General features: G+C 42.7%; 1 protein-coding gene across 5 annotated transcripts in view; it reads right to left on the reverse strand.

Annotated features, from left to right (window-relative positions):
• The window catches only part of sipa1l1 (signal-induced proliferation-associated 1 like 1), a 74,519-nt gene continuing 48,503 nt past the window's right edge, over positions 1–26,016 (reverse strand). For 4 of the 5 annotated variants that reach the window (XM_068577628.1, XM_068577626.1, XM_068577627.1 and 1 more), the window contains 17 exons: positions 25,906–26,009; positions 25,453–25,610; positions 18,791–19,370; positions 16,812–16,910; positions 16,394–16,569; positions 15,451–15,738; positions 14,798–14,947; positions 14,177–14,310; positions 11,511–11,608; positions 10,742–11,238; positions 9,530–9,721; positions 8,624–8,792; positions 7,572–7,806; positions 6,774–6,944; positions 6,392–6,503; positions 5,401–5,479; positions 1–4,031 (listed from right to left, as the gene is read on the reverse strand). In XM_068577628.1, the coding sequence (XP_068433729.1) occupies positions 3,888–4,031; positions 5,401–5,479; positions 6,392–6,503; positions 6,774–6,944; positions 7,572–7,806; positions 8,624–8,792; positions 9,530–9,721; positions 10,742–11,238; positions 11,511–11,608; positions 14,177–14,310; positions 14,798–14,947; positions 15,451–15,738; positions 16,394–16,569; positions 16,812–16,910; positions 18,791–19,370; positions 25,453–25,610; positions 25,906–26,009 (3,386 nt within the window). In that variant the 3' untranslated portion in view covers positions 1–3,887. Of the gene's footprint in view, positions 4,032–5,400; positions 5,480–6,391; positions 6,504–6,773; positions 6,945–7,571; positions 7,807–8,623; positions 8,793–9,529; positions 9,722–10,741; positions 11,242–11,510; positions 11,609–14,176; positions 14,311–14,797; positions 14,948–15,450; positions 15,739–16,393; positions 16,570–16,811; positions 16,911–18,790; positions 19,371–25,452; positions 25,611–25,905; positions 26,010–26,016 lie in introns of all 5 variants that reach the window. The other variant, XM_068577630.1, reaches the window with a different exon arrangement.

Consider the following 26,016-nt stretch of genomic DNA (forward strand, 5'->3'; position numbering starts at 1 on the left):
TAGATACGGCATTTATTTATTTCAGAAACTTTAATACTGTGATCACTGCAAATGTCTTTTTCATACCTTTACATTTTACAAAGACAATGGATCCGGGATGTAAACAGTATTTTCAACTCTGTAAAACGAATGGTGCTCTTGAAACGGTGTGCGTCATCTCCAGCCAGAGCGGATCCCCTCACCGTTTAGTTTATTCTTCCAACGGGAGGAAACGAAGCGGATCACGACACAGCGATGGAAGCCGAGACTTCGTGAAACCGTCCTCTCTGCTGCAATCACGAACCTCTCAAGTTGCGCTCCACTGAAAACCCTCCTCTCCTCTCCGGAAGCAACGAGCGTCTTCCTCGGTTTGTCAGGAACCGCGTTGGCAGGAAAAACTACAGCGTGACGTCAAGACACGATAGCACAGGAATGGACTAGTTCCCCCTTCTTATCCAAAGCCCGTCAACACAAGCATTTTTATAAAACATTGTGCAAAGGTTGTTAAAAATAAAAGATATTACAAAATGGAACATTCGAACATTCACATTTCCCATATGCCTCTGAAAAGCACCACAAACAAAGCTGAGGAAAGAAAACAAAACTATACGCACTGTATAATAACTCAACATTCACACTGAACTAACTGGTGTGTGTGTGTGTGTGTGTGTGTGTGTGTGTCTTTGAATAAGGTGGACAACTGTATCTAACATCCAACGTCACTTTTAAAGATGCGAGCAAAACATCTGCACTGCACAGTTTGTCATTTGGCCATATACTTCATTTGGAATACAAAAAACTAGAGCACTTTCCATGTACAATAAAATACGAAACATTACCTATTAGTAATTATTTAAGCATCCACATACTGTAGGTCTGGTGGGGAAACCAGTGCTCAAAACAATTTACAGTCAAAACCTGGATTTGGGGAAATACCTTTCTTATATAACTCATATTTACTGTGTATATTTTTGAGGATTTCACATTATTGGATGACTACTAAACTGCTTTTCACAACTGGTAACTTAGTAATACAACCAACTCCTATCACGCAAAACAATTAAGCACTTGACTGTTTACTGGTGGCGTTACAATGCAAGCGATTCTTAAAACAGAACCGTTGTCAGTTCACTCGTCTCCCTGCAAAGCTGCAGAGCTGAACGTCAGTTACAGTGAAGATCACACCTTTCGCCTGTTTATAATTCTCTTTACATTCAGACCGGGGGCCGTTTTGTGCTTTATGCTGCGGGGTTTTAACTGCATCAATTCAAGATGCAAATTTACTTTAAGAGATTTAAAAACTGAGCGTTTTTTCCATCGAAGAGGGAGGGACTTAAGGCTTACACCGGGCAAGTGGACAACAGTTTCAACGTTCATGCTCAAGTTAGCGAACCTGAAATAACCCCGACACAAACGCCTGGCTGAGGAAATAGCTCTGTGGCTCCTGCTTGGGTTGTAAGTAGCTTTGTGAATTGGGGATAACATTTCTTGCAATACCCTCTTATTACAGGGGCCATCTGCACTGAAAGACATACTGCATGCAACTGAATGCAAAGGCACACACGACGAGGCGTTTCCATTCACTTCACACACTCTCGTCCCCGTCGAGAGGCCGGCCAGCCCGGTCGTGTTCAGTCAAAATATTCAGACGAACAAGACAAAAGGCTGACGCCTCTCCATACAAACACGTACGAGGTCTATAACTGAGTGTGAGGCTATTTAAAACTAAAGTATGTGTGTGTGTGTGTGTGTGTGTTACCAGGTGTGTTTATTTTTCAGGATGAAGAAGAAGAGGCTTTCCCTTTCATCTGTTCCCCAGGTGCTGTTTCAAAGGCACGTACCCTGCTCTGCCTGGGAGTAAATGACCAAAATAAGTGACTGTAGGCACGGCTGAATAGACTGATGAAGATCCACACGATGACAACACACACTGCCAGAGAAAGGTACTGGAGCAAGCGCCTTCCTAATATAATCATGAAAGTCATCTGTACTTTCTCTAAAGATCCTTCCTGTCCCAACACGTACTGAACCTGAGGAAAACTATACAAGTTAAAATGTAAAACACACCCATATACATCATGCATACCTCCATACATATGCACACACACACACACACACACACACACACACACACACACACACACACACACACACACACACACACACACACACACACACACACACACACACACACACCTATGGTCTGTTTCCTTTATCAAAAATCCCCCTTTGATTGTCTTTCAAATCCGGCTTCTGGTTTTTCTTGCTGTTCTGTGTTCGTGTGGCCTCCCGGTCGATGTCTGACTGATTGTTGAAGAGGCGTGGGAAAGTTACAGAGCGACTGGCAGCACATATAATAATCATGACATTTCCACTGGTCATCACTAGAGGGCACTGTAAGCAACACGACAGCAGGCTTGGGCACTACAAAATACAACATAATACAGAATTAAAAGCATATAGTACGGCTTTAGCCAGAATTAAGAAAGAAAGCCATTTAAATAATATCGCAAGTGACCATTCTCTTGATGAACTAACTACGGATGTCCGCTGTACTGTACGAATAGAACAACTTATTTATTGGAATTATAATACAAGGAAATAAATTAACCTGGGGAAAAACGTCCCTTATAGCTTTTCCCTCCCAGCAATGTCTCTGTCATTGCTCATCAGCTGGCTCTCAGTATTCCAGACAGTGGGATGGCGAGTGGAGTCCTCTCTTTCCTTTTTCACTCAAAGCACGACGTTCACTGCTTTGATGGAAAATGGAGACTGGCGTCTTTTAGGCGTAACCTTTAAAACATTGTTTCCCAGATGAAACATCTTCCCGAGCGCAAACTCTCCCTTTTGTTTGAGAGAGACAGGAGTCCTGACTTCTTCCTATTGCTTTTTAAGACACATACAGTTGGAATGGACCAAAGCACTCTGGATATCAGTCATGTTTAATGGCACCACTTGCCAATGGCTTATAAATATACTCCTCTGCCCGGTGTTGGCTTGTGCTGTCGAGACAAACAGGATGCTGTAATCCAGATATGAGTGACGCAGAGGAGGGAAAAAAAAGAAAAACACTGTACAAATCCACGTTTCCCTCCTGTTCACACGCACGTCAACCTGCTTCCACGTCGGCGCCACGATGGCCCTTCAGTGGTCAGAAGCGTCGAGGACAGGAAATTCTTGACACTCCATTCGCAGGTGAAGGAAATGAAATCATCTCCTGTGTCCAGCGGTCTTGGGGCTTCAGATCCATTGTACTTGTTTGTGTTACGGCGATCTCCGAGTGGCTGGGCTGGCCGATTCGTCGCATACCCGTCAGACTTGGTGTGGCATTTCAGAGACGTCTTCTCTTAAGTCACGCGGCTGCCTGCTACCCTCTGCTGTGGCGGGTTGGTTTAGCACAAAAGACTCGAGTCACCTTTTTAAGAAGCTGAGGAGCTGGGCAAAACTAGGAAAGAGTCATTGAAAAAGTGAACAGAGAAAAATACCAGCTGTGGGCTGTAGGTTGTCCCTAAAGAGAAGCAGATCCATGGCGGGAGGAGTCTGGTGATATTTTGACTTCTTCAGAAAGAGAAAGGAGCCGAGGAGCTTCCTCTTTGTTGGAAATTTTGGCACAGCGAGATTAGTGAAAGATCGATTCAGCAACGTTTGTTGTGGGGCTATTGGAGAGTAGAGGTCAGTCATTCATAATCTGATAAGCAGCCATTTTTCTTGAGTCTCATCCTGAGAAGGTAAACACGGGCGTCTATGGAGACTGAGGCTGGCGTTCGAGCCCAATGGAAGGTGGTTGGAGGGTTTGGCAGCATCAGGCGGATTGGGTCCAACAAGTCTCCACTTTTCTTGTGCTGATGTATGCATGTGTGTGTGTGCATGTGTGTGTGTGTGCGTGCGTGGAAATGTGCAGGTCGGAGTCAGTTCATGTCGATGGTGTTGAAGACCCACTCGGTGAACTTCTTGAGCTTGGTGGCAGAGGTCTGCGACTCCTCCTGCAGTCTCTGGTTGTCCTCCCACAGCCTCTTGATCTGACCCTGAAGTCTCACCTTCTCGTCACGCTCCTGTGCGAGACGGGGAAAGGTCGGGGAAATCAATCCATTAATCAAACCAGCTGTTAAGCAGTTAACTTCAACAATGCCTCACGAGTACAATTTACATAAAACATTTTCAATAAACACTCCAGATTTAATGTAAACACCTTCCTGTCTGAATAAATATAATAAACACTATCTGGTGTTTGTATAAACATCTCAGCTCTGCAGACTGAGTCACACTCGAGAGAACTTTAAGGGCTTTGTGGGTAGGTTTTATCAGTTGACACTTTGAATCTGCCAAAAGCACAATGAAATTAAATCCCTAGTTGAGTGCATGAACATATAAATATTGAGCCAGTTAAAGAAAACACAGTGTGGAGAGTTTAGCTTCATGCTGTCAGCTGCGGGCTGATTGCTACTGGCTTGAGGCTGGTTGAAGGAGGTGAGAGTGAAGCTTATTAGTTTTTCTGGTGTCAAATAAACTGCTAGAATTTACGAAGAATTGCGTAAGAAATGAATCACACAGACCACAGCAATTTTGAGGAGGAAAACTCTTCACCGTTCAGAAAAAGGAGCGGACTGTTAACGAGGCACAAAGTCTGCAACGAGCAGCTCAAACCTTTAAAAACAACGGTGAGCTGCAGCAGCAGAGGACCTTTCAGCTTCGGCTCCTGTCGGCTCATAATGAAGTGACAGAACTATTTAAAAAAAAAGATCCTGATGCTGCCTTTCAGAAGAAGAATTTGGTGTAAATAATCAACCCTGTCTGGTGTCATTATTAGAGACTGGAGCTTGTGGCATACTGGTGAGGTGGCCGCACCGGGCGGTGACGTACCGACTGAATATCTCTATCCAGCTAAACCGTGTTGCTGACTATGTTCACAGCCAAAGTGGTTTAGTGGTTCCTTGAAATGAGAGACTGCGATTCATTTGATTTATTTGACTGTAAAGGGGTCATTTAAGAGTAGGTGTACATGATTCTGTCAAAAACCTGCAAGGATTGTTTGCCTGGAGAGTTAGAATGACTGAATTATCTAAAGCAAGCCATCGTAAAAGTTGGTTTGAGAACAAAAGAGATAAATTAAAGCAGTGCTTTCTTTTCAAGTGATATGTGTTAATAGGAAAATCTGTCAGCAGTAAATAAATGAGCGATCGAGTGAAACCAAATAAACAGCAGCAGTGCTTAACAGCTGACTGTGTATTTTATATTTAAGACAAAGTGTTAATTTACACCATCTGCTCCCTGTTCAGTTGTATGCAAATCAACCATGGCCTTTTACTTTGTCCTTCTGGCACTCACATAGAGAGGAGGAGGCAGAAAACTACCTTTTAGCACAGCACAGAGTGGAGGTTGTAAACACTGTATATGTGCACATGTTTGTGTTTTCTCTCCCACCTTCTTCAGATCCTCCTGGAGCATCTTCACCATAGACTCCAGCTTGGTGACCTTCCTCTCCAGCCCTATGTGACCCTCACTGTGGAGAAGAAAACACGTAGCAGGACTTCCACATACACTCTAATAGAGAGCAGATAATCATGTTCAATTATGTCTGCAGAGGTCATGTGTGAACACACCGTGTGCCCTCCACCATACCACCCACTGGTTTACTGTTCATTCTCAACATTCCTTCACTAGTTTCTGCTCATCTTGTACTTATCAGTTATGTTCTGCTTCTCTGCCCCACTGATGCACTGATGCACTGTATCCTGTATTTCTACTTTTGCATTTATTGGTATATTTGGTAGGGTCAGCGCACATTAATAAAACATCACTGCCACAAATGTGCCAGAGTTAGCCAAGAAGCTATTTTTTTTTCCATCTGTAGACCACTAATGTATATCTAATCCTACTTTGAACTGTTTTGCATCTAACTAGGAAGTGTAGACTGAATATTGTCGTCCTGAAAAAGTTAAATCTGATTCAATCTTATTAAAGTAATTTAGATTAAAACCCTGAACTGTCATGGCCAAGACAGGCAGCGGCACATCAAAACAAAGTCACAGTGACAGACAATAACTTTTCAGATCACAGCACGAGTACACCAAAATAAGACTCAGCTCATCATATACTTGGTTCACATAATTAGTTTAGCCAAAAATGTACCGTCCTCCAACTCCTTCAATTTCCTTTTGAAAACATTTCAAGAGACCCGCTCGCCTACACTCAAACTGATCTGCAACAAATCCCAAGCGGAGGAGCAGGATGCCTTCAGTAAAAGCACCTTCTCCCATTATAAGACAGGCATTGGGGACAGAAAGCAAAATTAAGTCTTGCGAATATGTCCCGGAGCAGAGATCGTAGCTCCCATCTTTCAGAAAAAAACAGTGTGTGACGGAAGTAAATAAAGTCTAGAATCAAACTAACGAGCGTATGAGTATGGCGTTACCTCGATGAGGGCCGTGACAGCGGAGCAGGCTGCAGATCTATGTGTGGCTGTTGAGGACTGGAGGCTCCGCTGCTTCTGTGGTTTGAATCTCCAAACACATAACTTCTCTGGACTAGAAGCAGAGAGAAATGGACAAAGACATGTTAGGTTACTAATACATAACAGATGCAGAATTAATCAAAAAATGCTTAAAACTGAAAATATACAGGTCGGTAAGTCTATTTCATAATGTAAAATACATACATGAGGAGCTTAACACTGCAATAATGAAAGTGAGTATTATAATTACTTGTATTTAGTTCTATTTTAGTGCATCTTGTGCCTTTGCAAGGATAGAAATCACATAAAAAAGGACATGTATATTATTAGTAATTGGTAGTACCGTAGTGTGTGTTTCGTTCAGTATCAAAGGTATTGGCCACATCCACCAGGTGTGTCCAATCCAGAGGGCTGTCTCTGTCTTGAGACGGGAGGGGCATCAGCTCCTTAGGGAGAGGTCCGCGATGACGCTCCACCAAGTCCACCAATGATGTGTCAGATGCCGAAAGGTCGCCTGCAAACGGAAAATATATTGACGTGAATGTGCTGTAACTCTGTTGCGTTGTTCATTCTGTACACATGACATCTGCTGCAATCCTCCTCCGTCGCTCTACCAAAGGTTTCTCCCCGTTTTTCCCTGTGAAAGTTTTTTTTTCTGTTTTTGGGGAGTTTTTGCTGATCCGATGTGACAACCGGGACATGGATGTCCAATTGATGTGGACAGATTGTAAAGCACGCTGAGGCAATTTTATAATTTGTGAATCCGGCATATACAAAATAATCAGAATAGAAAGAAATGTATGTAAAATTACCCTATTATTCTTTTTAAGCTATTGTATAATTTCAATCAAATGAGGGCAGCAGATACAGATCTGGAGCTAAACCAGACTCTTTCAGTTTGGCATTTCTTTTTATTATTTCTTTTATTTTAATGTTAAACAAACCACATGACTCAGTGGGGATATATTAAGCTCCTTTTCCTGCACCGCTTTCACTACATGTAAAATGTGACCACATAACACGAAAAGCTATGGTTACAAAATATAGTCTTCTACAAGTCAATAGAAGCGCCTAAAACCATCTTTTAAAATGTGAAATACCGCTATGGGCAAGACACCTACACTCATCCCCTCCTTCTTACCATGGATTTTGACTCCCAGTTTATAGGAAGGCCGTCTGAGAGGAACACCGCGGGTGGTGGGTGAGCGTGGGAGGGTGGAGCAGCTGAAGAGAACATCTGCGCCGAGTGTCGTCTCCATTGCCGAGTCGATCAGGGGAGGAAGGCGTTGGCCTCGATAGATACTCTCATCCGATAGGGTGCGATGGAGTGAGCGACGGCGGCTGAGAGGCTGGCTCGGTGGTGATTTCTGGCCGTGCTTCACAGGATGGGAAGTAGTGAGAGGAAAGTGTTATTGGTTTAAAATACTGAGAAACAGGATCTGAACCCATTTATTATGCGGGTGAACATCTGTATGAAGACCAACGGCACCAATACTGCTGCATGTGTGAAAGTCTTGTCTTACTCTAAGTAATAATTCAATTGGTGACATGTTTAACAACAGTAAAACTATTTAAAATCACCCATTTTCAAACTCTCACACAGGCTGTGCAGTATAATCCAAAACTAATGTATCCAATGTCCTCAGTACTTTCACAACACATGTACATCTAAAGCACTTTGGACTTGCGTGTCTGCATAAGTGTTTTGTTATAGTGCCGTTTTAGTGAAGATTCAGGTGACAAGTAGTGGACATACAACTGGATAATTTGTCTTGGGTTATACTGAAAAGTGAGTTTTGAAAACAGATGTTTTGTTATAGTTCTTGCTGTTTCTAAACGCGGCCCCCGTTCACTTCAATTTGATCAAGACTTTTCTGCTTTTTGACTATCCAGTCGCGGTGAAGGCATGCAAGAAAAACCTTTAAGTAATTGATATACAAATGAAATGCGTTATGTTAAATATACATGTGTTTACACAATTTACACTGATAACAAATTGGGTGTCAGACGGATTGCATAATTGTAATGACCTGCTTTAGCCTCGTCTATAGAACAGTATCCTTAATCAACTTTACTCACGACTGCAGAAAGATTCACTGAAATACAACAACTGTAAAAACATGGCGAGAAGGAGTTTAGTAATGTTATGATATGTTCCTGGGCGTCTATTTACAGACTGTTCCTGTAACACACCTTATCCTTGTGTCTGCGTGGTGGTGGAGGGCTGTCTGGGGCATTGTGTCTCTTCACATCCTCCTCCATCGTAGATTTGGCGTGAGGCTGGGGCGAGTGCATATCCCGAAGAGAGGGCCTGGCTGCCGGGGTTGGAGCAACCTCCAGTCCACCTTCCCCTGGAGACTTCCTAACACACACACACACACACACACACACACACACACACACACACACACACACACACACACACACACACACACACACACACACACACACACACACACACACACACACAAAATTGAGCAAATATATTCAGGAGACAAATTATGCATGCTGCACTGTTAATGCATTCTCCTTACATGGGAATAATGACAATATATAATAAAAGTGTGTGGTCGTCAGTTTTAACAATAAAGCCTTTAATAGCATTCAGCTACTGCATTAAGCCTCAAGTGTAATGCACAATTTAACCACTAGGGGGTAATCGAGTAGTATGCAGATTTTTACTACCAGAAGACGAATAGTTAGGTGCACTGGTTGGACAAATAAAGTGATCAAATGCAGACTTAACATTCCTGAAAAACAACACGCTGTCATGGAAAATGTGTTTGTGTTAAATTGTACTTCTGACACAGTCCCAACATAAATGCATGTTATAAGATCTACAAATGGTGGTATTGATTAAGCGTTTTTGGGACTGTGAATAACTTGCACTACATTGTACAAATCTGCAGGAATTGGTGGATTTACAAAAGCAGAAGTTAAGCCAATATATCCTGGATCACTTTCTATAACTACAGCAGTGAGCAGGGTAGGTAAACCTCTACAAAATCATGTATGCAGGTTAAATCCACTGTTGGAATGGGAACTACAAATAAAGACCCACTTAATTGTTTCTTCATTGCTTTTTTGCTTCATCCTTACTTGCGTGTGTCTCCAAAGTCAACAGAATTGATGGTGGAACCGGGTTTCCTCCAGCCAATCAGGTACTTGGACTGAGCTCCTTGGCGGGGGTAGAAGCTTTTGGGCCCCGGGGATGATGAGGACTGGGATGAAGGAGAAGTGGCTGAAGAAGAGGACTCCTCTCTTGGGGAGCTGTGGCCTGAATGCCTGGCACTGGTGGATAAAGGAAAGGAACAGAGGGGGGAGAATGAGAGGGAATAATAATAAAAAATACATCATAAATAAGAAAAGCGTAGACCATGATGAATGACAACTTGAATGACAATCCTGCATCTTTAGGCAAGTTTTTTTAAAGACTTAACTGGATTTCTATATTGTTTAGGGATGAGAATTAAAAAAAATGCCCCATAAGATATGAAATTTGTTCTTGGGTGAAGATGTAATAACAAACTCAATAGTGTAACGTTCTAATCCTCTAGGAATTTCCAGGGAGGAATAAGATAGTTGAGTTATAGGTGGAAAATTGTATAAAGCATCACCTGTGGTCAAACTCATTGCAGAGCCCCTCTTATTCCTCCTTCGCCACTTTGACAGAATACAAATGGATCTAAAACGCTGGCGGATGATGCCCTGGTCATGAACTGTAACTGGATCTAAGCGGGTGAATTAAGACTTGCTCAAACAGGAAGAACAAATCACTGGAGTTCTCTCAGCCCAAGACACCAATTCAGCTATGTAAAGGTGGACATGTGTTGCACATTGTCCGAGGCCTAATGTGGAAAGATAAGAGGGAGTTGAAACTGCTCCCGTGCTTGGTTTCCAGGAAAGACTTAATGAGAGCGAGGTGGTCTAGTGTGTGTTCCTCTTGGGCGAAGACATATTGGCTCAAGTAATGAGAACTGGAAACATTCTGCAGAGTTCAAGCAAACGCTGCCATGTCACGTAACAAAGTGGAAAAGATCAAAATTGACATTAGATGAATTGTACTCTGCAACTTTTTATTGAGAGAAATGAGAAAAAAAGCAAAGCTTTGAGAAAAGTCAAAATAATAAACAAGCAGACATGTTTTTCTTCTTCTGTCTGAACTTGTTAAACACATCGCAACCACTCAGATTTATCTTGCGACTCAATATCTGGTCTCACTCACCACCCCAACATGGGTTGTACTTAATGTAACTTAATGTGTGAAGTACACATTAAGTTGTATTATACTAAATATGCACACACACATACCTGGAGTGTGATCCAGCGTCACTCAGACTGTAGGTGCTGCTGTCTCTAACAAGGAGATGAGTAGGCGGGCTTCTGCCGGTCCCCTCCAGACTCCTTTCTGCTGGAGGGCCCGGGGACTCTGCTGCAGCTGGCGACCTCTCCAGCATCCTGCGGCCTCCCTCTGTGGGGCTGTGCCATGGAGACACTGCCCTCTCCCTGCTCTCCCTGCTCTCCCTGCCTCCACTAGGAGCCAGCAGAGAGGTAGCGCTGCCATGATGAGAGTGGGGATGCGCGTGGTGAGAGGCTCCATACGAGCTGGTGTCGATGCCGCTGTCAGCAGACGCCCCCTGTAGATAGCCTCCTCCGCCCAGGCCATTGGGCTCTGGCTCACCCTGGTCTCCGCTGGAGGCTCCACCTGCTCCCATTTCATACCATTTATCGCTGTCGCTGTGGCCCCCGCTGGAAGCTGTGCTGGACAGAGTGTTACTGCTGGAGTGGCCAGAATAAGGGCCGTCCGACTGCTGGAACAAAGAAATGGCAATTCAGGGAGATTTCCATGTTAGTAAAGACATCAGTTTTATGATGACAATCACATCATTAATATTACTTCAGACTAATTATTTACTACGACGACAGAATTCTTTGTAACCTGTATGCTACCATAGATGCAGAAGTCTTTAATAAAATCAAATGAGTCATCAGAGCCACAGGAGAAGAAAGCAAAAAGGCGTTATAGATCAGGGTCCAGAACCCTGGTGGTTCAATAGTGGAAGAAAAGGTGAAGCCTGACCTGGCTGCTCTTCTTCGGGGACACGTGAATGACCTGCTCTTGTCTTTGGATGCGGGGAGCGCCAGAGTAGCCTTGACTAGACTTGGAGACTGGGGTCTCTGCAATAAATAGAACAAAATACACAGATGGGGTTGGTGACAAATGCCTGCACAGAGCCTGCGGTACAAACAGATGACTTGTAGATGATTAAACAGAGAAGTTGTTGTGCACTCGGCTCGCTTATGTGTATTTTGCTACTACAGCACTCGTGCTTCCTGGAGGCTCATAACGATGACACTGTTTTCACTCTGCTGTGTCCATGGACAAAAACACAGATCACTTGTCTTCAAAAGTAACGCACATCAAAGATAAATTTGTCCCCAGACGGTCCCTGCTGGCTTTGTTTGTTCTGGGCAAGCTGTTCTGCGTGAGGGAACGCGTGTATGTGTCTTGAAGCACAGCTCGGGGTATGAATGGCACTGTTGTGTAATTGTCTACATCTTATGCAAGAAGACGTATAGAGTAGGCAGCTAATGACCAAAGCACCGTGAGAGGCAGAGCGGAGGGAGGTATCATAACATCTGCTAGGATGAATCTAGTAATGTAATGACCCCCTCCCCTCTCCTCCCCCTCATTTCTCACTTAGAATATGCCTTGCTCTGCATAGTTTTCTCTGCATGGTGGCCTATAGGGCTCTTTGCACTAATTAGAGATGCTTGTTTGAGTTCCTGTGCATATATAAGCAGTACATGTCACTACATGTTTGGATGAGATACATTGTTTTGTTTCTAAAGCGTTGTTATTAATGTGATTGGTCATCCAGATGTGTGAGTATAAAAAGCCTGATATTGTGCGACAAGGTTAAGGTAAGGTAGGTAAAAACTGCTGGGCATAGGGAGGGAACACATTTTCTGCATCCCACTGCCCAACATATGAATTAATCATAAACCTGTCACAGAAAATCAAAAATAAATTTAGCAAATGCTGTGTTAAATGCAACAGGAAAACCTGAGGCAATAATTACTCTAACTGGTGCAGCGGCCATTCAGAGCATGGTAATTTAAAACTTGGTCAGTTGGATGTTGCCGTTTGTGGCGGGCTGACTGCGCGACAACAGGTATTGCTGCTTGCAGCGTTGCAACTGAAGAGAGTTTGGTGGTAATGTGACCAGGAACAGAGACCTGCAGTCAATGAGTCAGGGCCCATAAAGGCCCACTGTGGACCACATGCTGGAGATATGCGATGACGGAGATTCCTTGCTTTATTGTAAGATACAAAACCCTATCAAGGCTAATTTAATGTCCGTTTGTTGACAGGGAAACAAAAGTGATGTCTCTGTCCCCTGCGTGAAGTTCTTTTTGGACAGAGCACGGCCACATCATCGTCGCTGAAGACTTCACGGGTCAAGGAGTTAAAAATAGAAGGAAGAGGAAAGGACAGAACCCCAAACCACATAGTCCGCTGAGCAGACTGGAGGGCAGGACAGTTGGCTGACGTTTAGCTGGCTCAGCCTGCATTGTTCCACCCTGACCAACGACGACATAAGTGCTCTAAACAACCACAAAATGACAGACTGGGGCTTTTCTCTGCGATTGTGGCGGTCAAGAACAGGTTGAGGACACGGTGGAAAGTAAGCTGGTCCACAATCAACCAAAGCAGCATCGTGCTGAGATTCAGAGGATTCGTGAAGGAACATTTTGTTTTTGTGGCTTTCAGAGACCGAGTGGGAAACTCCCAAAAGAATACTCGTAATTAAATGAAAGTCAATGTACAGGAGGATAAAAAGATGAATGAGAGGCAAACATAATCGTCCGTGGAGAATGAGCAAGAGACTGGAGGAAGTGAGGGAAGGAAAGCCACACAAAAGAAACGGTTGCCCAACTGAGTTGACAGGAAAGATAGGAATGTCTACCCTTTCTCTTTTCTCTGTATTAAACCCTTTAGAATAGAGTGAGAAAAGCCATATACTTTAATTGAGATCAGTGTTAATATCGTTTCCCAGTTCAATAATTATCACTTTCCTTCTTCTGTTTGTCTCATTATCTTCCCACCTTTTTGTCTGTTTGCAGAGACATCAAGACCTGCTCTGTGAAGGAATATAATTCACAGCTTGCAGAGGAGGCGGAGGAAGAGGGGGAGGAAGAAGAGAAAGATTGTGGTTGCTGTCAGAGTTTGTATCTCAGCTCCAAAAAACTGTCACTAGCAGATGAGGAGGCACACAAAAATACCGCTCTTCTGGATATACCTGTCATTTCAAAGGATTTAGTAATATGAATAATATGAATGGTTTATTTTCTGCGGTGTCCTTCCCTCCACAGCTCATCAAGAGTCAAGTGCCAGCCACAGACGAATAAACCGGCATGAGGAGAGAACATTTAGTTAATTGCTGAAAACATTAGAACTGACCTACATTATTAATCCACGGCATTTTCCATTATTATCAAAGGAAACTTGAGTATTTTTCCACCTGGTCCATATTTTCCCATGTTTTTGTGACTAATCTTTTCAACAAAATGTTTTCCAAGCATCTGGAGCGTTTTTCCTCAATACTGGACCAAATAAAAAATGTTGTCAATAGACACTTAGAAACAATAGAAAAATACGGCTCAGGTTGAAAAAGAAAATACTCCAGTAACCCATTACTTTTACAGTATATTGTCCACTATTTCTCCGTAATGTCTATTCACCTGTCGACGTTCGTTCGGCTCCTCCCCCTTCCTCCATTCTCGACCAATTAGGAGTGGACTTCCCACTGGAGCCGCCCTCTGCAGCCCCCTCTCGTCTCTCTGCAGACATCGGAGAGTGACGGCTGCCAACGAACCTGGTGAATGAGCAAACGGGAACAAATTCAGGATGTTTTTTTCTTCATATTCAGCTGTTTTCATAAGCTAAATGTGTGTTTCCGCTGATAAAAAATGCAGCGCGAGATATAACAGTTTGAAAAACAATACATTTGACCACAGGTTGCAGTGGGTGGAAACAGAAAAAAAAAAGATCACACACAAACGCCTCACTGTCCTACACCAACGTAACACACTGTTACAACTGTGGGAATTAGGAGAATCAGCTTTTTGATTGTAAAACGTTAGTATGCTTTCTGAAAATGAAAAGTGTGTAACGCTCTCTGTAACCCTATAATACAGCAATTCATAAACCCTATAATGCCGCGAAACGATTTTTGTGACACTGAAATAAATGTGATGCTTCTGATATGCTTTTCTGATACAATATATCATAACTTGAATGAAACATTCCTCTGAAACACACCCAGCCACAGACAAACACAACACCTCCCCCCTCTTCCTTACTGCTCAGGCATGGACTTCTGTCTCCAGTGAGCGGAGCTTCCGGAGGCGTCACTGGAACAAGAGAGGTTGCTGGGAGAGCTGCGATTGTGAGGGGAGCGACCCAACGCCAGCGAGGAGGCCAGGCTATAGCTCTCACTGCCCGGAGACATCCTGGTTTACCAACAAACATATATACACACGGGAACTGTAAGAATTTACGGGCATGTGGAGATGCTGGAACTAAAGGAAGATGAAATACACGCAGCAAAGCACAATGTTGCCGTGCCTTCAGGAGGAAATTCCATTGATTGCTACTTCCCATACATGCTGGATGTGTAAAATGACGTGAATACTTAACAGCTTCTGTTTGAAAATCAAATACACACCCAATGGCTGCCTTTGGCTTGCAGGATTTGCAATGTTTTTTGTTTAATTTTAAGTGCGACAGGTAAAACATGTATTATTTCACAAGAAGAAAAAAAGAAGACACTCAAACAAATACTGTACCAAGGACTTACTTCTAACTTCTTAAGATTCTAAAATGTCAATTACAAAAAAAAAAAAAATCTATATTTTCCTGTTTGTTCCCTCTATTGGAACCCAAGCCCAACCTCATTCCTGATATAACTATTTCATTCTAATAATCCATATCTAAAAAGCCAAGTGGCTCGAACCTCTTGGGATCCAAGGGCCGGCCATCACTGCTGACACTGCGTGGGATGACTGCGCCTCGCTCCAGCCTCTCAGCTGACAGGGTCTTTCCTACTGAGCTTCCCAGGCTGATGGCCCGGTTGGGCTGGTGGGGCTGTGGCGAGGCAGTGAGTGACTGCTGAGGGCTGCTGGACGTCCTCTGCCACTTGTTGTTGTTACTTCGGAAGGGAAACTTGTATTCGAAGGAGCCGCTATCACTGCTGCTGCCCTTGTATTCTGACACGGGCATCCGATAGAGCTCTGAACAGCCTCTGTAGAAGAAGAGCAAGGACATTTTGTTTGAGAGGCAAGTGTGTCACAAATCCTTCGGATACATGTAGCTTAATTATCATGGCATGGATTTGTGACTTTTTAAATATCCAATGACCAATAAAGCAAAGCAGTATATCTGTTTATATCGCTGGGTGCTCCATTAGTCCCTCAAAGGTCCATTGTGTGAGATTTAGGGTAATCTATTATCTGAATTAAGTTCATAGTAATGTTTTCATTAGTGTCACATCAAGAACAACAGTTGTTGGGTTTTCATTAACCTAGAATGAGCGTTTCATATCTTTGCATGGCACGGGTTCTCGTCACAGAGCCCGTCGTGTTGCACCTCCATGTCGTTGGCTCGAGACGGGCCTTTCTCTTCTTTTTTTTAATGACCTGAAGGCAACCAAAATTCTTCAACTCGCTTGGATTGAAAAGTATTCAGGTAGTTGCAATCTATGAACTCCCCACTAGATGCTACTAAATCCCACACATCGCTCCTTAAAAAGTAAAATGAGGCACCATTGAATTTCAAATACAAAAGAACAGCAATTCTGTTCACAATTTCTTCAGATAACTGAATTAATATATGAATGAACAGGTTCTGCACATAACTTGAATGAAACAATTCATGGAACCTCTCCCATCTTCACCGACCTGCGTGGAGTGGCGTCATCATGTGGCGGGATTATAACCACGCGCACCGTCACAGAGGTCCGCAGGAGGTCGATCATCTGCTCATGGGTCAGCGTTGCGACAGCAACTTTGCAGATTTCTACCAAGCGGCTTCCCTGCCGCAGTCCTGCCTGCCAGGCATAACCATATGGCTCCACCTATAAAGGGACAACGATTTGATTACATTACAGCTGCGATGGTGAGATGATACTCCCTGGATTCTGCTACAAGAAGGAAACAAATACAATAAAACAAGCAAATACAAGGGCAAATTACATTCATCGCGTTCACAGGTAGAGAAAGGCTAATAAAGCATCTTAAGATCTTCAATGTAAACACTTTCTATCCCAATAAACACCACATTTTCAAAAGAACATTTGAGTAAAGTGTGGACTGATACCTCAGCCACGATGCCTTCGTAGTTTACGTGGAAGCCAAGTTGCCCCAGGCCATTTCGACGAAGCGTCATCTCTGATGTGTCGCAGCCCTTAGTCAGGAACTGGACATGAGAAGGGCAGAGAGATGCACAAAGAACTGATGTAACATTAATTGACAAATTATCAGAGAAGGGACCATGGGGAAGAACCAAAGAACAGTTGTGAACAGAACGGTGAACTTTTGTCATCTTCCAAGCCCTCAGTCAAATTTAGCAAACAATGTTTTTATGTGCAGAATCAGTTTGGAAAAACATGTAATGGAAAACTGGGAGAATCTGTAGGATTATTATATCCTGTAAATGTGTAGGTCCGCCTGTGAATGCATTGTGTGAACATACTCAGTGCACATGCTTTCTATTCAATATGAAAGAGATATTCCTTTTTTAAACAACTTAAGTGATCCTTAAGAGATTTATAGTCATAAATAAAGACCAATGCTCCAGAATAAGCAGTACACTTCTCACTGCATTCACACACACGAAAGATGACAGAAATGAAAGCCGGCGTGTCTCTTGTTGTGACACTTCAGGCTGTGACGCGTTGCTTAGGAGAAACACTGGTTTTTCATGAAAAGGACGAGCCTCTTCAGGCTGGGCGGGGAACGCTGTCACACAGCCACGCATCTTTTTCACCGGAAGTGGGGAGGAAAAGTTGATAGTTTAATTTCTCAGGAGAAAGTCCTGATCACTCGTCGAACTGCAAAATGCAAACAATCTGGTAAAGCCAAGCCTCATTCTTAGCGTCTTCTTCATCCCTCTCTTCCTCCCTCTAGTGTCGCTCCTGGCCACTTCAGGGCACCTTGCATTTCGTTGTCTGAACTGGGCGGCTCTATAGATGTCGAACTCAGAAGCATGCGTGAATAAATAATGCTGCAGACTAGCACCTGATAGGAATTGTTATGATGCCCTTTGATGTTTCTGAATGTGGGCGAGGAAGAGAGTACAAGAAAGAGGGGAACCTTAGAGAGCGAGATGGAGAGGGGGCCCGGGGCCACTTCCCTTCCTCTGGCACAGACGTAGTCCAAATGATTGAAGATTAACGGATGCATAAAATGCAACATGAAAGTGGTATATTTCCTGAGTCCTGAGCCAAATAACAGTGTGTGTGTGTGTGTGTGTGTGTGTGTGTGTGTGTGTTCAAATATGTTTGTATGCATGTGTGCAAATCAAAGATGGTGGATTCAATCCAAGTTACATAAATGCATGATAAAAACCATCACACACGCACAGTTTGAATGTCGGGAGAGGCTGAATGTAGGCTGAACGTATTCTAAAGCGCGGATGATTGCATAAGAAAACACCTTTTTTTCTTTCCAGTTTCCATGGAAACAGCTAAGGAAGAGCTAGCGCCGCTTCACTGTATGTGTAGGTGTATAAACCATGAGGAGCATGTTGTCCAGAGGTGTTTCTGAAACTCCCTCAATAAGCTGAGACCAGTAATGACACAGCAGCTTTGGCATGTCGACAGAAAATGTTATCATTCTGGCAGACTGACAGCTCGCAGTAAATAGTAGGAGAGACTGCGAGTGGGCCAGGTACATGATCAGTGACAGCCAACAACAATTTAGTGAAAATGATTCTGTTTCTCAGAAATGCGTAAGAGAAGGGAATAGGTGACACGCATTCATTCATGTCAGCGGAGTCTCCCAACAAGCACATGGGCTCTGGTTGAATTTGACAGCGTGAGTAGTGCCACCCATCTGGTCACAGGGGCCAACAAACGACATTATTTTTCATTATCTTGGCATCAACTGACCCAATCTGGTTTTGGATATGTAGTTGCTATGCCTCCAGCTATGACAGCAGAGGGCTGGAAGTCCAACAAATGTCAATGATTGATATAATTGTGAAAATACAGCAGCTAGCAGGTCATTATCACTGAGTACACGAGCATCAGTGTTATCACATGTGTAATGTATTGGTGTGTGTGCGTGTCTTCTCACCTCAAGACGCTTGACCACCTCTTTGAAATCCTCAGTGTTATTACTGATACTCCTCAGAGACACACTTTCACCCCGCTCGTAGAAAATCCGCAAAGAGGCGGGGCTGCCCAGCGTCCAGCCAATCACGTCCTTAATGGCACAGTTTAACACCACGGCCTTGGCTTCCTGGTCCAACAGGATGAGGAAGTCATTGGAGATCGCCAGTAGGGCCTCCAGTTCCGCTCCGGTCCCGTGATCCTCAACGTGGACCATCCAGGTCACGGCCCCGGGGCTGCGCAGCTCCGCCCCTGCGTACGGCCGGCTCTTCTCCTTTTTCTTGTGGGCCAATGAGATGAAAGGAAACTTTCCAGAGGGGTCGATGGGTGTGCTGGTGGTGTGGCGCTCAGCCAGGTCGCGCAGGTACTCCTGGCGCGTTCGGGTGGCCATGGCACGGAACTTTTGCGACTTGTGCGCAGCATTTTCTGCATTGATGACCTTGGCTAGCAGGAAGTCCCGGAACACAGAGGACTTGGGAAAGGTCACGCCTTCTGGGATAGGAGGTCCGAACGAGGGCACGTCTTTGGAACGAGTGACAGCCACACTATAGGGAAGGGAGTAGGCGAGGGAGCGAAAAGGAAAAATGGAAGAAGAGATCAGAATAATTGTTTCATAAATCAGTTGTTCAAGGAATGGCCAACAGTGAGTTGCAATTGCAGTTGCTATTTTGTTCCGACACCATAAATCCTGTGGCTTTTAAATCATAACACAGTTCATCTACTTTGAATAGCACATCACATCCAAGCAAGTATTTATGTCATTAAGATTTTAAAGCAAAAAGAACATTCTGCCAGATTCTGCTGCAGAGTTTATGTCTGATACAAAGTCTCATGCTCACTCAAGTATGGAAACATAAAAGGCACAATTCTTGACTGCTTTATCATCTGTCAAGGAAAAAACATGGAGGCTGAATTTAAAAGCGGAGAAGGAAACATACCTAGTTCTTGTCTCTGTCCTTTTCCTCTTGCAAAAATAATCTTAATGGTTTCTGTATTGTCTGATTTAAAATGAGTAGACTATGGCTATCTTCATCTGCCGAAATGCTGTAAATGATACGTCTTTTAAAAAAATTGCTATTGTGTGGCGGTTGTGTAAATGTTATACGACAGCATGTACTTCATTTTCATGACCTATACTGAATGCCCTGCATTCACTGCTCTCCACCTTGCTTATCCAAACCCCCTTTTCCTTTGAAAAAGTCTCTGGAATGGCCATTGGAGGCTGTTTGTCCTGTCTGGTATGTCAGGAACTCAGCTGAGCAGCCATGGGAAGGAAGGAGAGTCAAGGAGGAGGAAGAGGGGAAAGTACTATTCAAAATCTCCTGTTGAAAGCCCCTGAAAAGCCAGAGTGAGGGAAAAGGAAAAGGTGGCTTTGAAAGAAGCACTGTGTAGGAAAGTCTGACAGGATAGGGAAGTAATTGCTTAAAGGAAGAAAATGTTTTTTCTGTTATGAGAGACAAACAGACAAGCATATCTGTACCAAAATGGCCTTGTATATGACCAAGAAGGCATGATGCATGTGTACGGGCGACCTTTCCTGTTCTCAACTTCTTTGTGACCGCATGAGCTCAATCACAGATCCTCTCTCAGGTGATAATTACTGACGAGAGTAGCACCGGAAGTCGGAGCCCTCGTCCCACACACTTCCCTGCTGACATGAATCAGCACACATGTTGACACCAGGATTAATCGCTTTGTCTAATAAGCATCTAAAAGTGAAAATGTCACCCACATATTTCTAAACATACCTCTAAGACACCCTGTCCTCACCGGAGACGCGTGGTGTTCAATTATACTAACCTTCAATCTGTTGACACCTCATTTCCCACCTTTCCTTGTTTGCGACAGACACAGGAAAGAGAGGAAACATTTTTTGGGGGGCTAAAACTGCATAGAAATGTGACTTTTTTTATTACAATGTTGATAAATGAATAGTGGGAATATCCTCAGTAAATGTTAATATGTCTAAATGTCCTACATGTAGTGTGTGTACACATGTGTAGGTGGAGGGTCATACAAACATAAACATCCCTGCCGTTGCTGTCAGTTACCGTTTAGACGTAGATAGAGAATGATTCAAACAGTTGAAAAAAAGTTGCATCACATTTTCAGTTTATAGTTCATATTGATGCTTAAAGCTCTACTGTACTTCTCTACCGCTCTGGGAAGCCTTTGTATTTTGCATGAAGTGCACTTCATGCACTGGGTACAAATAATACAGTATGAAAAGTACTTTATTGTTCTACTTTCTAGTTCTTAAGTGGCTGTGATCAATAATATGTATATTTTTTACCGCTTATATTATATATATTATATATATATATATAATATATATATATATATATTTATTTATAGTACTTTTTTTTTACTTGACAATGTGTCTCTTGTGTGCACTTTACCCGTCTACTGCTGAAATCCTGCAATTTCCCCACTGCAGGACTAATAAAGGAATATCTTATCTGATATCTAAACAATGAATCCTGTGACCTATAAAGCTATATTAAAAAGGTGTAGCTCTTAATGATGCTCCCACAAACAATTATCGCAGGATTTTGCCCTATTCAATTTAATGCAGTTAAGCTGTGCACATTATGATAAAACGCTGTGCTCTACACTAACCAAACGCTGTTTCCAGCTGAAGCAAACAGCTATTTTTTGGAAAAGCTCAAAAACACACTGCATGATATCCGCCCAGCACTAGACAAACCGACAAGGTCAGCGACTCTCTGGTGAATAGTGGAACATTAAGCAGCTAAAGAGCACAATATTTTTCTCAAGGATCCGTGGTTTAACTTTCTATAACAAATAGCATAGCTCCAAATGAAAAATAATGTTGTTCTGTAGCTGCTGAATGTGTGAGAGTCAGTTTACATCAATTAGAAAAGTATTCATATGTCAGCGTTGTGTTTATGGCATGTTTCTGCTGAAGATAAGCGTCAATGTACTACACCAAAGCTTTATAATAGTGATACAATGAAAACCAATTGTAAGCCATTCGTGAGTCATTGCAGCAGGGCAGAGTTTAGAATAAAACATCAAAGTATTGTATCTGGACTTTTCTATGTCAACAAAGCAAGGATCAGATAAAAAAACAACAACCCAGAATTGTCCTTTTAAGTATGTTTCCCCTTTCTGCCTACTAGCATACGCAGTCAATTGTTTAAGCGACAGCAAGTACAAAGTAGGCAATATAGTCTCGAGGCAATATTCACCTGCTTTTCTGTAGATGACAAGTGAATCATGCCAGGTATTTCAGAGGACCAGCTAAAGAGGTTACAAGCAGGCTGAACAAGTGGTTAAAATAAAATGTGACCTTTCATTCTCATTCTTCTCCCTCACTAAAAACATCACTCAATACATTGCACTGCAGCTTTAAAAGCACTTGCACTGATCTCAAACACCTGTGAGTCAGCCAACCAAAGACCTGTGACTCATGCAGGACAGAGACAAGCGTCGGAGAGAGAGAAAGGTAGAGGTGTGAAAGCCCAAGTCAGAGAGAGCAAAAAGAACTGAATGATAAAACAAAGCCATTGAATGAGAGAAAAAGGAGAACGTAGTGCAATCGCGAATGCTGGGCTGTGTGGCCGCTGTGTGATCTTTGTGGCAGGAGGTTTGGCAGGAGAAATGAAAGAGCACATTCCTGTGGTTTCAGTGATTTGTGGGCTTATAAATATCCAGTGTGTGGGCAGCGCCGCTCTTCCAGTATCTACGACCTGCTGCCCACTGAGGCAAGGGAAGAAAAAGAACATGTCAATAACTATTGGAGTGGGCGGCTAAGAGGTGTACTGTGTGTGTGTGTGTGTGTGTGTGTGTGTGTGTGTGTGTGTGTGTGTGTGTGTGTGTGTGTGTGTGTGTGTGTGTGTGTGTGTGTACTGGGTAAGGTACATATAAAAACATGTATTGGTCCTCAAAGAAAATATTATAGAGAATAGTGGCTGTTTTGGCTAGAGCACATGCAATGATGTATTCTAGGTATGGGACATGAGTGAGGAAAAGTGTATACTCTAACACGACAGGGAATGGTGTCTGCTATCTACAACAGAAGATGTAGTCACCATGACGTCACCCATTGGTTTGTGGACTACAGATTTTGAAGCCTTGCGTTTGGCCGCCACAATCTTGTTTTGACGCAACCAGAAGTGAAACGAGAGGGCGGAGCTAAGTACAACCGAACACTAATGACATCTTTTAAGGCAGCCAAAATGAATTTGACTTCCTCACTTTCATGAATTGAAAACACAGTCAAAGGGTTCAAGTTCTCAGATAGAAACAGTCAACTACTAAGCCAGACAACTTGGCAGCAACCTGTCAATCACAAGGATAGCCACACCCTAAAACATGCCACGCATTATTATTTATTATATTCTAAATGGGATCATAAGCTACAAAGTGGACATCATGCTGTATTCAAGGAGACTTGAAACTACTGCTTCTGACCATAGACTTGTATTTACATTGTCCATGAGGTAATGAATCTAGTGAGAAGTTGGGCCAGACTTCCATGTAATCTAATCTCTTTTTGCATTCTTTGAATCTCTCACCACTGTCTGAAATAATGCAAGTTTATGGCCCTTTGGCATTGCATTCACGTTTCAGAACCAGAGGTTGTGCCTGCAGACCCTGCAATTGATTTCTATTTTCTGTTCGTGACACAATGTTGAATGTGTACCCCAAAAACATTTCATAAAATGTCCCTGGTAAAAAGAAGTAAAGAAACTAAAATCAACATGTGTAAGGAAGTGAGTAATTTCTCACACCACACAAAACATGTTCACTGGGAATCACGTTCAGTGTCACCATTACCTCATTTAACGTGCTGCTTGTTAGTCTACTCCAGTAATAGACTCACAACTGCGATGATGCATATATGTGGGAAAAAAATAACTGCACCGGCATCTATTTTACTAAGCATATGCAAGCACTCGTCACTGAAGACGTCTCTGAATTGTTGCATTGTTTTTCTGGTAAGTGTTTGTTTACAATGACAATATAGTTGCCTTTCAGGAAAAAACTCAATCTCTGGTAAACATACAGTAGCATTAGTGCTGGAGATAAGTTCACCAGACCTCAAATGAAAAACCATTTGGACGACAGCAATCAAAAACTAATTATATAAGAGTAGTTTTATATAATGAGGATGGGTGGCCTGAGGTGCAATGACAAAACATTTCTGCTAAAGAGGTGCTGTGGTTCCAGATGAGTGCTATATTTCTTTCTGCCCTGTGTATAAAAGTCACCTAAAATACACACCAAAGCTTCAAAGCATTTAGGTCAACCTTACTTAATACATCATGACTCAGTCAAATCCCCGTGGTCACTATGAATCGGAAATTTACATCTGAACCCTGATGTTTTGCCTTCATAGTATGCAAGCATGTGCAAAATTAGTATCGACTTCAGAAAAATTATCCCCATTTCTGAATTACGGAAGGCACGTGTAAACAGTGTTTGCTCTATATTCCCTTTATTCTTGAGCTCTTTGTTCGTGTGTTTATGTGTGTTTTTGCTCAGTAATGAAGTAGCCCCATGGGGGACAATTAAGACCTCACACATTGTGCTCAGACAGCAATTAAAACAGCCATTAACAGAAGGTGGAGGGAGGAAGAGGCAAAGAAGAGGAAGATAAGAGAATGACAGAAAACTAGATAACAAGACAGAGGCAGAAATAAACAGAAAATGAAATGTCCTTCACAGCTGAATAGGCATAAAGTTCATTATTTCTTAAATTACTCCGCAGTAGAGTAGTGGAGAGGGCTCTTCACACTCACAGCCTCCTTTAAAATGGAGTGGAGGAACTGCAAAGGCAACCATTTGAAGATAAGAGCATTAATATGTCTGCGGTGATGGAAAGGGATTCAAGAAGAAAAGTCATGTGCATACCTTGAAGAAAACAAAGTTAAAATTATCCTATCTAGACTTTCTACCATTTACTGTGCTGGCACTTATGGCTCATATGAGACACATTATAAAACATCCACCTATTTCTAGTGCAAGACCTGTTTTGGGATACATTCACACTTTAAAAAGGTGTCGTCTCAACTGAATGAAAAAAAAAGGAAACTTCTTTTTTTACTCAGTAGGTTATTAAAAAGCCATGAAACTGACAATCTACAACTTAATTGTTTTACTAACTAAATTTTGCCACCGCAAGAAAATACACATGAACCACTAAACTAAACTGTTAAGTGATTTCAAAATCCATCAAGTGAATAATTGGTCTGGTAATAGGCATTCCTTCATTATGCTTTTCAGTCGCTCTCTCTCTCTCTCTCGCTCTCTCTATCTCTCTTTTTCTGGTGTATTAGGAACATTGTAGGTAAAAAAATATATATTAATACCGAGCCGGGGTTATTATTCAGAGAAAGAAAACATCACAAGAAACTTTACAAAGTAATTAATTTGCCAGAAAAAACCATCACAAATTCTCTGAAATTACAAACACAACTCCTCCCCCCCACAAAATAAAATCGCTTCACTTTGCAAATTTTCATCGGAAAGAGCGATCTTTTGACTTCATCAGATAACCCATTGTCAAGATAACATGCAGCTGCAATGTTTGTGCGATAGGAAACACCTGGATATAACACTCTAAATACTCAAATATACACACAGGCGAGTCTACCTCACCTGTAGGAGCTGTTGTCTGAACATGGGTTGTGAGCGCGCACAACCAGAAAGACGTGCTGGAAGTGTGAGCGAATGTTTTTGGGGGTGAAGGGGAGTGCCCCGGGTTCCTGGAACACGATTGTGACGATATCATTCCCAATATGACGTTTCCGGAGTAACTAGAAAAACACAAACACAGCAGGAGAATCTAGAGTTAGATATCGATTAATATTAAATAATAAAATGAGCTATTGAGAAAATGCAGAAAAACTTTGAACGAGAGTTAACTTAAAATGGACACTGACTGAACGTAGAAAGTAGCAGTGTGTTATCTTTTGCATTATTGTAGACAATTGCTACTGAAGTCACGCGCAAAATGAGATAAATGATCGTAGGCTCATGTAGACTGTAACATTCTGACCTTGATGACGTATTTACGATGTGAAAGCTGCAACATCTTCGCCGTTTACCTACCTGTTGCTTATTGTTGGGCGTGTATGGCAGCATGGTCGACACATGGAACATGAGCTCGTAGTCCTTGTAGGTGGTGTACATGGAGTGGGTGCCCGTCGAGTCAGCTGTGTA

The sequence above is a fragment of the Clinocottus analis genome, unplaced genomic scaffold, assembly GCF_023055335.1.
Source record: "Clinocottus analis isolate CAN_PGR_092001 unplaced genomic scaffold, fCliAna1.0.p SCAF_15, whole genome shotgun sequence".
NCBI lineage: Eukaryota > Metazoa > Chordata > Actinopteri > Perciformes > Cottidae > Clinocottus > Clinocottus analis.